At 41.3% G+C, this 15,079-nt stretch overlaps 1 protein-coding gene across 1 annotated transcript in view; it reads left to right on the forward strand.

The window, feature by feature from the left end:
• The window catches only part of LOC126295269 (uncharacterized), a 254,583-nt gene that overhangs the window by 134,325 nt on the left and 105,179 nt on the right, over nt 1–15,079 (forward strand). The window contains exon 15 of the mRNA XM_049987697.1: nt 246–379. Coding sequence (XP_049843654.1) covers nt 246–379 — 134 coding nt within the window. The remainder of the gene's footprint in view (nt 1–245; nt 380–15,079) is intronic.

The following is a 15,079-nucleotide window of genomic DNA, read 5'->3' on the forward strand; positions in this document are numbered from 1 at the left end:
TGTATGTGTGATTTTGATGGTATTACCCGTGTTCCAAATCAGTTTCAAGCAGTAGCATTTAAACTGTAGTGTAATAAATATGTCAAGTACTAATAAGATGGTGCCAGTTGTTTTATGTTCCATTTATTTTCAACTGAAATTGTTGTATTGCTGTTATTTCTTATGTTTTCCAGTAATGATAAATTTGATGGCTGTGTTTAAATTAAATAAATAAAAAGTAAGTGCATTTGTTGTGATTGTCTTAGGTTTCAGCAACTGAGCACTTACAACAGACACCTGCTGCACGCGCACAGGAACGAGACGACCTGCTCCTGGTTGAAGCAGGAGCAGCCCGAGGACGACTCGGGTGACGTGTCTGCCGGTGAAGACTCTACTCGCAGTGAGTCTTTCTCCCTCAGTTTTAATTTTTTCTCCTTTTGTCAACCCTAAAGGTCTGTTTGATACAGCTGTCCATTTCTGTCACTTTTCTCTGTTATCCTCTTAGTTTTGGCATAGCTGCTGCCTCATAAATCGCTGATGATGTGCACCTCTATTCCTTCCTCTGTCCTCCTTTCAGCCAGAGTTTTCAGCATGTCATTCTCAATGGAGAGAAGTCTTCCAAAGTAAGAGTGATGTCAGGTGTGCCGCAGGGGAGTGTCGTAGGACCGTTGCTATTCACAATATACATTAATGACCTGGTGGATAACATCGGAAGTTCACTGAAGCTTTTTGCGGATGATGCTGTGGTGTATCGAGAGGTTGCAACAATGGAAAATTGTACTGGAATGCAGGAGGATCTGCAGCAAATTGACGCATGGTGCAGGGAATGGCAATTGAATCTCAATGTAGCGAAGTGTAATGTGCTGCGAATACATAGAAAGATAGATCACTTATCATTTAGCTACAATATAACAGGTCAGCAACTGCAAGCAGTTAATTCCATAAATTATCTGGGAGTACACATTAGGAGTGATTAAAAATGGAATGATCATATAAAGTTGATCGTCGGTAAAGCAGATGCCAGACTGAGATTCACTGGAAGAATCCTAAGGAAATGCAATCCGAAAACAAAGGAAGTAGGTTACAGTACACTTGTTCGCCCACTGCTTGAATACTGCTCAGCAGTGTAGGATCCGTACCAGATAGAGTCGATGGAAAAGACAGAGAAGATCCAACGGAGAGCAGCGCGCTTCGTTACAGGATCATTTGGTAATCGCGAAAGCGCTATGGAGATGATAGATAAACTCCAGTGGAAGCCTCTGCAGGTTAGACGCTCAGTAGCTCGGTATGGGCTTTTGTCGAAGTTTCGAGAAGAAACCTTCACCGAGGAGTCAAGCAGTATATTGCTCCCTCCTTTGTATATCTCGCGAAGAGATCGTGAGGATAAAATCGGAGAGATTAGAGCCCACAGAGAGGCATACCAACAATCCTTTCCATGAACAATACGAGACTGGAATAGAAGGGAGAACCGATAGAGGTACTCGAGGTACCTTCCGCCACACACCGTCAGGTGGCCTGTGGAGTATGGATGTAGATTTAGATGTAAATGTAGATTTAGATGTCCAGATATCCCTCTATTTTTGTTGTATTCTTTATTACACTTATGTTCTTGTTTGCTCACTGCAAGTGTTCTCATTCCTTCCTCGGTAATCCCACGTGAAGAACAGTTTCTTGTAGTGTGACACTTCAAAGAAATATTTGGACCTCCCACGGAGTCGTAGTCTCGAGGGCTGAACGCCGTCATTTGTGCTCGGACTCCGGACGGACAGGGAACTATTGACACCATTGTGCCTATGTTTGTAACCTCGTTTCACTCCTGATGCCCACTACGTCCTTTGATATTCTTTTGTTCTTCAGAATCCTCTCTGATTTCTGTGTAAAGCACATTTTCTGAGTTCCCCAGCACTGGTTGAGAGGATAACCGGTGAGATTGTAATAAATTCAGTGCTGAACAGTGAGTGTTGTAGAAATGGAAAACTCTGTTAAGTAGCCTCGATATCCACTGGAGCTGGAAAATGCTGAGACAATGTGCCTGTCTCGTGGACTGTCACTACGAGAAATGAAAAACAAAAGAACGTCAGAGGGCAGAATGGGCATCGGGAATCGAACTCGACAAGCAGCTCTAAACAGTGGTTAGAGTGCAGGCAGTGAGTACACATAACGGCACAACTCCCAGTCGTTGAAATATTGTGTGTAAATGGAAAAACCAAATTTGCTGAATGTCTTGAAGGACAGTATTATTTAGATCTTTATAAGTTGAATCTCTTTCTTGGCCTTAAGGGTTATATTTTTGAATGTTAACAGGTGTTCCCTTTTATAGAATGGTGCTGTAGTTTGTGCAGTCCTAAGCTATGGTCTCTTTCTTCATCTTTATTAATTCAGTTGCTGATATAGCAAAATTCTTCTATCTCTCCAACATTCTCTTGTCAAAGTTTACTAGTTAACTGCCTTCATACTTAGCTTAGTTTTATTCTTTTTCGTGTGCATCTTGTAACCGTCAGTGCATCATGCTGACTTTCTGTCTGTAACAGACATCTCCCAAATTGAGATTCTTCTACTTCCATCTTTACCTCTTCTGAAAGCAAATGGAACTTCATTTTATTCCATTCCATACTACCAGCACCTTTTCTGAATCTATAAATGCAATGCACATTTCCGTGTTTGTTTGGAATTTGACATCCGTTGTCAATTTCTGTTTTGAAATGACATGTAGAGTGCCCTTACTTCTCCTGTTTACAAAGTTTGCCTCTCTTATTAGCAAAATTGCCATCTTCTAAGTCATTTTCCTGTCTGTATAAAACATAAGTTTGATCATCAGCCGTGAAATATGAACTGCCATATCGTAAAAGCACGGTTAATTAATTAACTAACTTGACATTTTACTTTGACGCAAATAAGATGGGTACTGGATTTAAACTCTCTTTTGAGTCTTTTTCCCAGATGCATACATTCTAAAAAAATTTGACTGTCTTCAGCTAAAAATCTGTGAAAAAATTTGACTATAGATGACTATGTTTAACTATAGATGAATATGTTTTCTTTGTGGCTGCTGTAAGGAGAGAACAAGTTAGGTACAGGACGAGTTGGCGGTCGGAGGTTTCCGCTTCTCCAGTTCTCAGAGAATGCCAGGCAAGGTCGGAGAAAACTGCGACAACTTGTGATGAAGACTCTGTCTCTCGAGAAGTACTCACAGTCGCCTTAAGATTCTCTGGAAACGCTTCCAGAATGAGAACAGTGGCAGTGTCTTATATTCTGACTAACAAACTAGTCGCATAGGGAACATCTCGAACACACAATCTGATGGCGAAATATTGAGTGTCATTCGGACTGTAAGTGTAGCAGATTCGCCCAGTATTGTTAATTCGCAAAGAAATCACTATGCACTGTATTGCTAAACACAGTAATAGTTTTTATGAAGGTGTGGGGATCCAACATTGAATAAAAGTTTGTAAACGATATTTACCTTCTTTTTTCCAAATTAAATTTTTTATTCTTGATAATTGCAATTACAAATTGGCCTCTGTACTTCAAATTACTTGTGTATGTCCAATCGCCATTTCTTATCTCTTAACAATTACAAGAAAATATATCTAAAAACAAAGATGATGTGACTTACCAAACAAAAGCGCTGGCAGGTCGATAGACACACAAACAAACACAAACATACACACAAAATTCGAGCTTTCGCAACCGGCGGTTGCTTCGTCAGGAAAGAGGGAAGGAGAGGGAAAGATGAAAGGATGTAGGTTTTAAGGGAGAGGGTACGGAGTCATTCCAATCCCAGGAGCGGAAAGACTTACCTTAAGGGGAAAAAAGGACAGGTATACACACTGTTGCGCGCGCGCGCGCACACACACACACACACACACACACACACACACACACACACACACACAAGCAGACATTTGTAAAGGCAAAGAGTTTGGGCAGAGATCTCTGCCCTTAAAACCCACATCCTTTCGTCTTTCCCTCTCCTTCCCTCTTTCCTGAAGAGCGAAAGCTTGAATTTTGTGTGTATGTTTGTGTTTATTTGTGTGTCTATCGACCTGCCAGCGCTTTTGTTTGGTAAATCACATCATCTTTGTTTTTAGATATATTTTTCCCACGTGGAATGTTTCCCTCTATTATATTCAATTACAAGAAAACATAGATGCTTTTTCCAAAGCTCTTCAAACAGACAAAGATTATTGCTATATGAAGATGAATAAACCAAGTGAAAAACCAGAGAGCTAGCGCCCTATTGCCTTGCTCAGCATTGCATATAGACTCTTGAAAAGACTTTAACTGAACAGAATTGGTTCTTGATATACTCTAGATAATTCCAGTGGAACAGAGGGTCTTTAGACCACACAGGAATAACCACAGATCAAGTTATGTCTCTTACAACTTACATAGAAGCAGGCTATCAACGAAAGCTCGACACTCCAGTGGCATTAATAGATTTATCAGCGGCCTACGTTACAGTATGGAAAGATGGAGTACTCTACAAGCTCCTTAATGTTATCCCATGTAGAAGAACTGCACACCTTTTGAACACCTTGTTGAGCCAAAGACAATTCCGTGTGTATAAGGGGGAAAATGTAAGCAATAAAAGATCACAGAACGACGGGCTACCTCGAGGGTCGGTTCTTGGTCCCTTGTTGTTTAGTCTGTACATTTCAGACATGCCAGAGATGCTTTCAAGGAAATTCTGATATGCAGATGACTGTGCAATTGCTATCAGAAAAGAAACCGTTGAACAAACGGAAGAGATCCTGACAGAAGACCTCGAGAAGCTGAATCAGTATTTCAAAAAGTGGGGACTCAAACCAAACACCAGTGAAATTGAAGTTTGTTGCTTTCATCTAAACTACAATATGGCTAATAGGGAGTTAAAGGTGTGCACAGACAACCGGCAACTGAGACACAACAGATACCCTAAATACCTGGGGGATAGAAAGCTGTCTTTCAAGCATCATCTCCAAAATGTTGCTGCAAAAATAAGAACTTGCAACAACACAATTCATAAACTGTGTGGAACAACTCGGGGATCTACAGCCACAACTCTGCGATGCTTAGCTCTAGGGTCGGTCTACTCAGCTGCTGTCCGGCTCAGTAGTGCCCAAACAAATATCACAGATACCCAACTAAATATTGTAATGCGACTTATAATCAGCACAATCAAATATACTCCCATACACTGGCTAGCAGTACTAATTTGTACCCCTCTGCCAGATCTCAGATGTAAAGATGTTCTCTTAAGAGAATTAAACAAAATAATGGACAATTCAGAACTACCGATACATTCTGACACCAGCAACGCAAATACTAATCACCTGTGTTCGAGAAAACCGCCAACAAGAGATGGCACGAACTTGAGAAACAGCAACTACCAAACTACCATTGAGCGGCAGAAGAGACTTAATGACAAATGCTGCCCGACAATGCCTCCTGTGAAGATGATGTTGCCACCTGGTTTCGACCTCCCTCGCAGACAGTGGTCCACACTAAACAGAATCCGAACTGACCGTGGGAATTGTGCAGCCTCGCACTTCAACATCCGAGTGTGGCTGCTGTGCTACACAACAGACGATCCAGCACATCATTACTGATTGTAGGACAAGAAAGTATAATGTCAGTGCTAGTGAATTTACTCTCACGGCTCCACAAACTGTAGACTACATTCGTAATCTAGACATACAGGTGTAAATTTCAGTCGTGATAAATGTTGTATCTCTAGCTACACACTTAATAAATAAATTGCATCATCACTGGTACTCGCAGCTGGAATATTAGAGTCATATTACATTATGTAGGGACATTACAGCTGTTTTTATTTTAAACTGAAATGCGACCAGTTTCAGTCGTGGACCATCCTCACTGATAAGTGTTAAAATGGTTTAAGCCACAAAATTACATTTGTCATTACTTAAATTATGTGTAGAGCATACCACGTTTACCAGTATATGACACAGGACTTTAAAGGCAGCAAACATAACAACTATACATAGAGCAATACAGAGTACTGTGTTGTATATTGATATCCGAGACATGCTCTACACGTGATTTAAATAATGACAAATGTAATGTTGTAGCTTAAATCATTTTGACACTTATCTGTGAAGATGGTCTACGACTGAAAGTGGTAGATATTTGTGTTTAAAATAAAAGCAGCTGATGGTCAGACGTGCATTTTATACATTACTTGATGGCTGTTGATAGTCAGCTTCCAAGAATACTTTCCATATCTTCTTCAATTCTGTTTTTTCGATAAAGTACTCGTGAGTGTGTTTTTTATGTATGCGACACTCTTCTTTTCTTCAGAATTCCAATAACTATATTGGTTTTTAGAGAATGCTTAATTGTAGTGTCACGTTAATGAAGAAAAAAGAAACTATTGTCCTCCTGCAGTAAATGCATTTTTAACAATTAGGAACACCCAAATTATTAATTCCATTGCACGATGGACATTTAATGTCGTAGGAAATTGTGGTCGCAGTTTTCTTCTGCCTCTGCCCATTTTGCTCGTATGTGGCCTATAAAATAGTCTAATTCTTTCCCTTATTGTCTATATCTTCTGGTGTTCCTTTGTCCGTCGATTGGTATTTGCATAGTACTTTTGGTAGTGTGTCATTATACGACATCCTGATGGTACAGTGTTTCTGTATTCTTCTATATTCTTGTACCTTTTCATTCAAAGACATTAGTCTTAATTCTGCTCTTATTTTCATATTTGCTTTTGATATCAGCTCGTGTTTCCAATTCCTGGTTTCTTGGTGTATCCTTTTTTTTATTGTTGCCCAAGCATCACTTGCAAACATTACAACTGAGCGAAAGTGTTGTATAGAATTTTGTCTATATTTCGCCCGCCATTTTTCTTCCCTAATATTGAAATTGTTTTGCCTTTGTGTGGTGTCCAACCTAAGACATTTTTTTGAAAAAATCCGTTGTTTTGTAATTTTAGAGCTACTTTTATTTTCTATTTGACATCTACAGCTTATTTATTTGTTTATTTCCAATACAGTCAGTAGTCCGCTTTTTTCCTCGCCGTGCAATTTTCAATATTTACAACTACTGCAAAACACATTCAGTGCAGTGTGTCAGCTTAACCCACAACAGGGTTTCTTAATTCAACATATGGTCTTGTTTCTGTTGCTTCACCACAGTGACAGCCCATTTACCCTAATTGGTATGTATCTATTTGGGCTTCTGTAATTTTACCACACTGGCATTTCAGTAGATTGCTAATGCAGAACACAGTGGGAAAGAAAGCACAATTTTATCAAATATAGTCCCCAGCTTTAAATTGAGATCTCCAAAAATTAGTTCGTCTCCAGGAAGTATACCTATTTGTACTCCAGCATTGGGAAGAAGCCATAACTAATATTCTATCCCAACATAGCCCAATACAAGATTTTGATCAGTTTCTAATGATCTCGTAATGGGTGGGATATTAAATCCTGACCTCATTCACTTTTTTCCTTTAATTAAAATTTGCGAGTAAGTCTGCTAAAAATCCAATCCTTAAAAAGTTTTGTCTGGTTTTGGCGTACTGGTCCATGAACTGTTAGTGTATCAAATCAATAACATTCCACTACTCCATACTATATCCACCTCTACGTAGGTACTCCACAACTGGTGTACGGTGCACGGCGGAGGATATCTGGTTACACTGCTGGTCATTGTCTTTCCTGTTCCGCTCGCAGAGAGAGCGAGAGAAAAATGACTGACCGAGAGCCTCCGCACGAGCACTCATTTCTGTTACCTCTGTGGTCCTTTCACGAAATGTACATCGGCAGCAGCAGAATCGTTCTGCTATCAGCCTCGAATACCAGTTCTCTAAATCTGTGCAGTAGTGCCTTGCAGGGACCTTAATTTGATGTCGTGAAGCATCTCAGTAGTAGCCCCGCCTGCTGACCAAAACTACTGGTAACAAATCTGGCGGTGCAGTTGTGAATTGCATCGACGTCTTCCTTTAATCTGACCTGGTAAGGATCCCGAATGCTCGAACAGTACTCACAAATGCGTAGCACTAGCGTCTGTACTCTGACTCCTTTATGGATGAGCTACACTTCCCCAAAATTCCCCCAATAAAATGAAGTCGAGCATTCACCTTCCCTACTACATACCTGTTGTGCTCATTCCATTCTGTATCGCTTTGCAGTGTTACACCCAGGTATTTAATTGATGTGGTTGTGTCAAAACCCACCCTACTAATGCCATATTCAAATGTTGCAGCATTGTTTTTCCTACTAACCCGCACTAACTTTTAATTTTCTACATTTAGAGCAAGCTGCAAGTTTGTCTCACTCGTCCTATATATTCCTACAGTCACTCGAGGATCCCGTATGTCTCAGCATCACCGGCAAATAGCCGCGAATTGTCCTCACTCTGTCTGTCACTCCTAGGCATCGCCATCTGTCATATTGTAATATCATTTCAAATTAGCTTATCTTAATTTTCCTCTGTGACACTCCTGTTATTGTTGATGTATAGTTGTCTTTCGTTGTCTTTGGTTCTCCCCTATGTAGAATGGTAATAGAGATTGAAATTCTAGAAGGCGTGTTAGCTAGACTAAGATTTGAGAGAATTGTGGTTCAAAATTAGTCTGCTGGTTTTAATAACAATTGGCAGTGGTCTCCATAATACTTCTAACAAATGATGGAGTAGAATGTAATGATACCAGAGAAGGAAAGTTGCTACTCACCATATAGCGGAGTTGCTGAGTCACGATAGGCACAACAAAAAGATTCATACAATGATAGCTTTCGGCCATTGAAGCCTTTGTCCGCAGTATACACACACACACACACACACACAAAATTGCAAGTAGCACACATGTCTGCAGTCTCAGAGAGCTGAAACCACACTGCAGGAGGGACAAACTGATCGGTCTCCTATCCTTGGCCTCGGTATGATCAGTTTTCCCTAGTTTTGGATTGAAAATAACCCTCACTGTCCTCTGAGCATTATGAATGGTGCTAGACTGACAGTAAATACTATGTACACACTGTTCGTGTTTTCCTTCAGTACTGTTCGCGTCCCGGGTTGCCGACCCCTGACTGGCGTGGACCATTTACTTCCAAATCTCAGTGAATAAAAAAGTTTCAGATATTTGTCGTGCAGTGTTTGTGCCTCTTTGAATACTATAATTTGGAAAAAAAGGAAAAAAAACACCTTGTGTCAATATCTTTAGTATTTTGTGAAATGTGATGATTTTGGCAGTGAGTACATTGTGAACGACCGTTCATCTGATGTAAAAATCAGTAACTTGAGAATGAAATGAGATATCATCCTGCTCTCAATTTTAAATAACATTTTGATAGTTAATCTATATTTCATTTCGTGTAATGTATGAGCTAAAATCAACCACACCCAAAATTTATCGATGCAGCCCAGTACGTGTGATGTACAACTAAAAGAAATTCAGTTCTTTATCGATGGAAGATATCGGACTGTAAGATGTACAAAAATCATTTTTTTTACCTAACTGTTTTCTTACAATAAGTATTAATATCGGTCAGAACACCATCTCTCGGCACAGGCACCAATATTTGGAAGCAGTGCAGCCATATCGAGTGTCACATTGGACACTGAATGCAGAGAGGACATCTGTAGCAGCAAAAGAGTTAAGCCCTGTCCTGCTTGTTGCAATAGAGCCAGAAAAGTTCCAGGTGGTTGTGGTGATGTGAACATGGAAATGTTTCCACTGCTCACTGCTCCCAGATCGCATGTAAGTTACCTGTAAACCAGTATACATCTCTGGGACCGAATCTCAGTCTCCATTACCTGGCAGAGTGCGTTGCGGGAAGCGAGTCTTGTACACTGTCGTCCTGGATTTGTGGTATTCTTGCGAGGATCTCGGGAAGCGTGACACTGACAGCTGTAACTTCCGCCTCCTCGCGTAGCACCTTTCGGGTCGATCGTTTTGCTCGCTTAATTGCGACGTCATTTTTGGCGTGTGCCTCCCCGTATTTTACTCTTTGTCCTTTCCTCCTTGTAAAGTGGAACATTCTCCTTATCTTCTTCTTTTACAATTCGACATTATTACTCAACGCGAGATACACTTCTGTTTGTGCGCTTCTCTGTGATTGGGCAGCTTTCTAAATGTGAGTGTGTAGCTGCACATGCCGCTGTATCTGCCATTTCCTCAAAATTTACTGGTTTCATTATCAAAGTTCTGACTTCAAACAATGCTGTTTTCCTACGATACCTATAGGCTGTGTTCTGTTTAACACCCGTTTCGACCCCAAACTTAATTTACCTGTGGTTAGATAGGGATAGCTCCATTGCCACATGCCGTCGTTTGAAGCAACGAGCCATTAAGATAGACCCAAAAGTTATGTCAGTTACTTCTTCCATTCTTATTGGTAGGTCGAGATCTCTAGGTTGCTCCCCGGTAGATATTAGAGTGGATACGTTGTCGGTATTGTCGCTTCCCCGTACCGAGTCGTGGGCATTGGCGTCACAGGTAACTGGAAGTTGTCCTTTGTGCTGCACGCAGCTGTCTACCCGTCTCCTCACTTCCTGGGAAGGAGGAGCACTGTTCTCGTAAGGCCACTGCACATTCCCTCGTGCTTTCTTCCTTGCACTATTTCGCCCTGACACTCACAAAATTCCTGGAACAGAAGTTCGCCATCAGTACAAATGACACTTCATTCGTAATGGAAATCTGTGTCAGATTTTTGGATTTCGAGTGTAAATCTGTTTACCTCAGATTCCTCTGAGGCTCGACGCACTCCCTGTGTACAGAAAGGTTCACGTCCACCTCGTGTCTTCCCAGAAGGCAACTCACGGCAGCAGTAGCTCCTCCACTGAGTCGCAGGTTCATCTGCGACACTTGTGTCGACCGGCTTGCCACCGTCGTCGCTTCTGACACCCTTAATCACCTGACAGTAATGTGTATAGACCCTGAATACAGTTTAGGTACCGAGTTGACATTACCTTCCGGTATTTCTCACCGTCTTACACCACAGGGGTTGGCCATCAGATGCAGCATTCTAGTTAATTATGCTCCAGCCACCTGTCCCAACTCTCTGGTTCTGCATCCATGCTTTCTCAGACAAGATCTTTCGAAGAACATTTATAAGTATCAGGTGATTGTAATTACGATACAGCAACTTACAGATGTCCAGTATGGATTATACTTACAGTATGCCAGTGAAACGTGGTAGAGGAACCAATTTTCACCAGAAAAATTTGGCGCCAATTTTTGCTACGAGATGCAAATCTGGCACTTTACACTGTTGGTATGACGATATGACATCCACACTATCATTTGACAAAACGTAAACAGTACGGCTATCGAGAAGAAGTGAAACTGTCAGATGTGAACTGCAGCAATTATAGTGTTGCACTGAGAGAGTATTGCCGACTGAAAGGTTTGAGGAGATGCCCGACATCATAAAATGGAATAAAGAAGATGATAACGATATTAAAAAACACGATTGACCTCCGTGTGGCACCTGGAAGAGGAAGGCGTCCTATCCTGGTGGGAAGTGTCTACTGTACCTTCCTCCGTCGTCGGCATTGTCGTCGTTGCCGTGAGGCACCGTTATACCGAGTGGAAAGGCGCGATCTTAGAGCACGAGATATGGTAACCTTAAGTCATTGACAACACACAAGGTTACGGTAGCACCTGATTCCAAAAAAGCTGCAATAGTTAGGATCTACGAACTACCCGCTCTTGACCAGGTCCCAGAAACTTAACTCATAACGAGATCCCTTCGAAGCAAATTGTCATAAGGATCGTCTGTAAAGGCTTCGTACAATGAGAAGAAATGTTACAGTTTATGGAATAATAACAGATACGACCAAACTGTCTTGTTTCTTCTGTTTCATTTAACGTAACTTCGTTCACAGTTTTATTTCACATTCATGACTCACTCACACTCTGATGTAGAGTATATGCGAGTCCCTGAACCCTAACTCACAAGTTCCATTGAAACCCTTTGACAAACAGTTTTGGTTGGTCGACACCAACAGTCAATGATAATGATACAGTATTTTGTTATTGACTCTTCTAGTTTAGCCACCGCCCTCCAAGAATGTTTGTTAGGTGTAAGACAATTACACAGTTTTCTCTCGAGTCTGCTAATATTAAGGGTTCACATAAAAGTTAATGTTTTTCTCCTTTGCATAAATTGGAGCCAGCTTTCTGCGATATAATAATAATAATAATAATAATAATAATAATAATAAAGGTCTCAATACCACGTCCCTCGTGAGATGCGTATAGATTTATTCCGAAATTGACCGCCCTGTAGATGTACTCAATTTAATGGCCACACTTTGCTATCCGCGTTTTCGTGTAACTAAATGTCCTTTTGTTACTCTGATCATATACCTTAGTTATTTAAAACTCGCCCCTATATTTTTTCACAACGCATAATTAGCACTTCTTTACTTGTTTATTTCTAAGAGTAAATGAAAAATGACACTCTATCATCGGCTTCGTCGATATAAAGCAAAACACCTCAATATGCCCAATTTTACCACCTCTTATAGGATCGGCTACCTTACTCATTAATTTACTACATACTATTTCCAATAACACTAAACAGGTACCGCTGTTTTATTTTAATTGTATTCAAAAGCATGTTATTTATATTATGACCGACCAAATTGTAACAAATTGCACGGCGAGCGTTTTTAACAATAGCTTTACACTCACCCAACCTTTATTCATGGAATATTATATATAAATACACAGACAGGACAGAAAGATGGATCTCTCTACCGTAACCAATAGAGGCAAATACGCTATTAAAGTTCCGTTACATCTGTCTTGACTCGTATTGTTACAGGCGTCGACGAGGTTGCTGTCGTTGTAACTGACCGTGTGACATGTGGCCCGAGTCGTGCTACCGATCGTGCAGATTCTGTCCCAGAGTCAACAGCCAGCAAACAGTGCGGAAAGTTTCACACTGGTACCTGAACGAGATGCAGACGGTGCAGCAACTGAATACACAGAACTTCCAATCCAACTGCTTGTTCTTCACGGAGAAACGTTGTTCTTGCCGTATGTGACTGAGATGTGGATTTACCAACACCTTTATTCTCGGTCTGTTCTTCTAGGAAGAGAATACACTCGAAGATGTCACATTACCGAGGCCTCCTTGTATGGCATCTGATTCCTGGTTTGGAAGAGCACAGTTGTGCGGAAAACCACCGTTTCCTTGCAAGGGCGGGTGACACATCTTGTCGCTCACCTAGTGAAAGATCTGCTTAACGCAAGCTTCCACGAAAGTGCGATCTCCGTAGGTTTTCCAGATACGTGGCCTGCAAGGTTACCTAATCTGAATCTGTAATGGATTTTGGCTCTGGGGACATATGAAAGAAAGTGTTTACCAGGGACACATTTGGTCTCTACCTGATCTGAAGACCAGTAAACTGGAACACATTGCTCAGATTACACCAGAACTACTGTGAGTGACAGTAAATCGCACCGTTTTACGGATGCGGCGTCTCGTCAGTGTCTCCGGTGCTCGTATTGAACAAATTGTGTAAGCAGCAGTTAATAATAAAATCGACATTATCCCTCTCTCACTTGTTTGACCTTTTCTGCGCGTGGCACATTCCTGATTCATTTCTGTATGTGAAACTTCGTGACAGATTAAAACTGTGCTACACCTAGACAGAAACTTAAAAACTTTGCCTTTCACGGTAAAGTGTCCTACCGACCGAGTACAACTCGCAACTTGTCACAGCCTTACTTCCACTAGTACCTCGTCACACACCACTTAGTCACAGAAGGCAAAGGTCTCGGGTTAGAGTCTCGGTTTGGCGCACAGTATTATTTGCCAGGAATTTTCGTATCGGTGCACATTCTGCTGCAGAGTGAAAATCACGTTCTGGAAACATTCCCCAAAATGTGGCTGAGCTGTATCTCTGCTGTATCCTTTCTTCCTGGAGTGCTAGTCCCACAAATTTTGCAGGAGACCTCGTGTGAGGTTCGAAAGGTAGGAGACGAGGTACTGGCGGAAGTAAAGCTGTGATGATGCGTCATGAGTTGTGCTCGGGTAGCTCAGTTGGTAGAGCACTTATCCGAGAAAGGGAAAGATCCCGAGTTCGAGTCTCAGTCATGCGCATAGTTTTAATCTGCCAGCAAAGTTTCTTTCTTGCATTGACAGTGGCAGCTTTGCACCTGGTGGCTGAAATTGGAATTAATTTTTTTCAAGTGTAAATCGATCTACCACACTTTTCTGCCATACAGTAATTACAGTTCAAAGTGGGTCTCTGTGAGTAGCTGCAATTTAATTCTAACTGCCCTGTAGTCTAGGTAGGTAGCGCCATCGATATCTTCGCAATCTCGAAGAGTTCCTGTCGTGTCTCGTCCGGCAGCTTAACATCCTCACATGGAGATATCTTGAGTGTAACCTCCTTCAGCTTGTTTACTGTTCCCCTACCCTCAAAGGCAAAGTTAAGGGCAACTTAGTCCAGGTAGACACTCTCGAACTTGCGATCTCAACTTGCATTTTCCCCTATCTTTCCGAGGTTAACAAGCGAATATCCTTTTCACAATTCCACCAGCCTAAAAACCGGGATGCAGTGCTATAGATCCATTTCCCTGTTTCCTGCGTTGGCTTTTTCTGGTTCTTTTTCATTGAAGCAAACTGCTCTAATACTGATTGCATAAACCCTTCCATGGTGAGACTGCTCTTTATTAAAGTTGTTAGATTATTTTTTGATATGAATATAATAGAGGGAAACATTCCACGTGAGAAAAATATATTTAAAAACAAAGATTCTGTAACTTACCAAATGAAAGTGTTGGCATGTTGATAGAGACAATAAAACACACACACACACACACACACACACACACACACACACACACACACAAATTTCAACCTTTCACAACCCAAGGTTTCTTCATCAGGAAGAGGGAAGGAGAGGGTAAGGAGTCATTCCAATACTGGGAGCGGACAGACTTGCCTTAGGGGGAAAAAGGGACAGGTATACACTTGTGCACACACACACACTTATCCATCCGCACTTATACAGACACCAGCATACATATGTAAGGCAAAGAGGTTGGGCAGAGATGTCAGTCGAGGCGGAAGTACAGAGGCAAATATGTTGTCGAATGACAGGTGAGGTACGAGCGGCGGCAACTTGA

The sequence above is a fragment of the Schistocerca gregaria genome, chromosome 11, assembly GCF_023897955.1.
Source record: "Schistocerca gregaria isolate iqSchGreg1 chromosome 11, iqSchGreg1.2, whole genome shotgun sequence".
Classification (NCBI taxonomy): domain Eukaryota; kingdom Metazoa; phylum Arthropoda; class Insecta; order Orthoptera; family Acrididae; genus Schistocerca; species Schistocerca gregaria.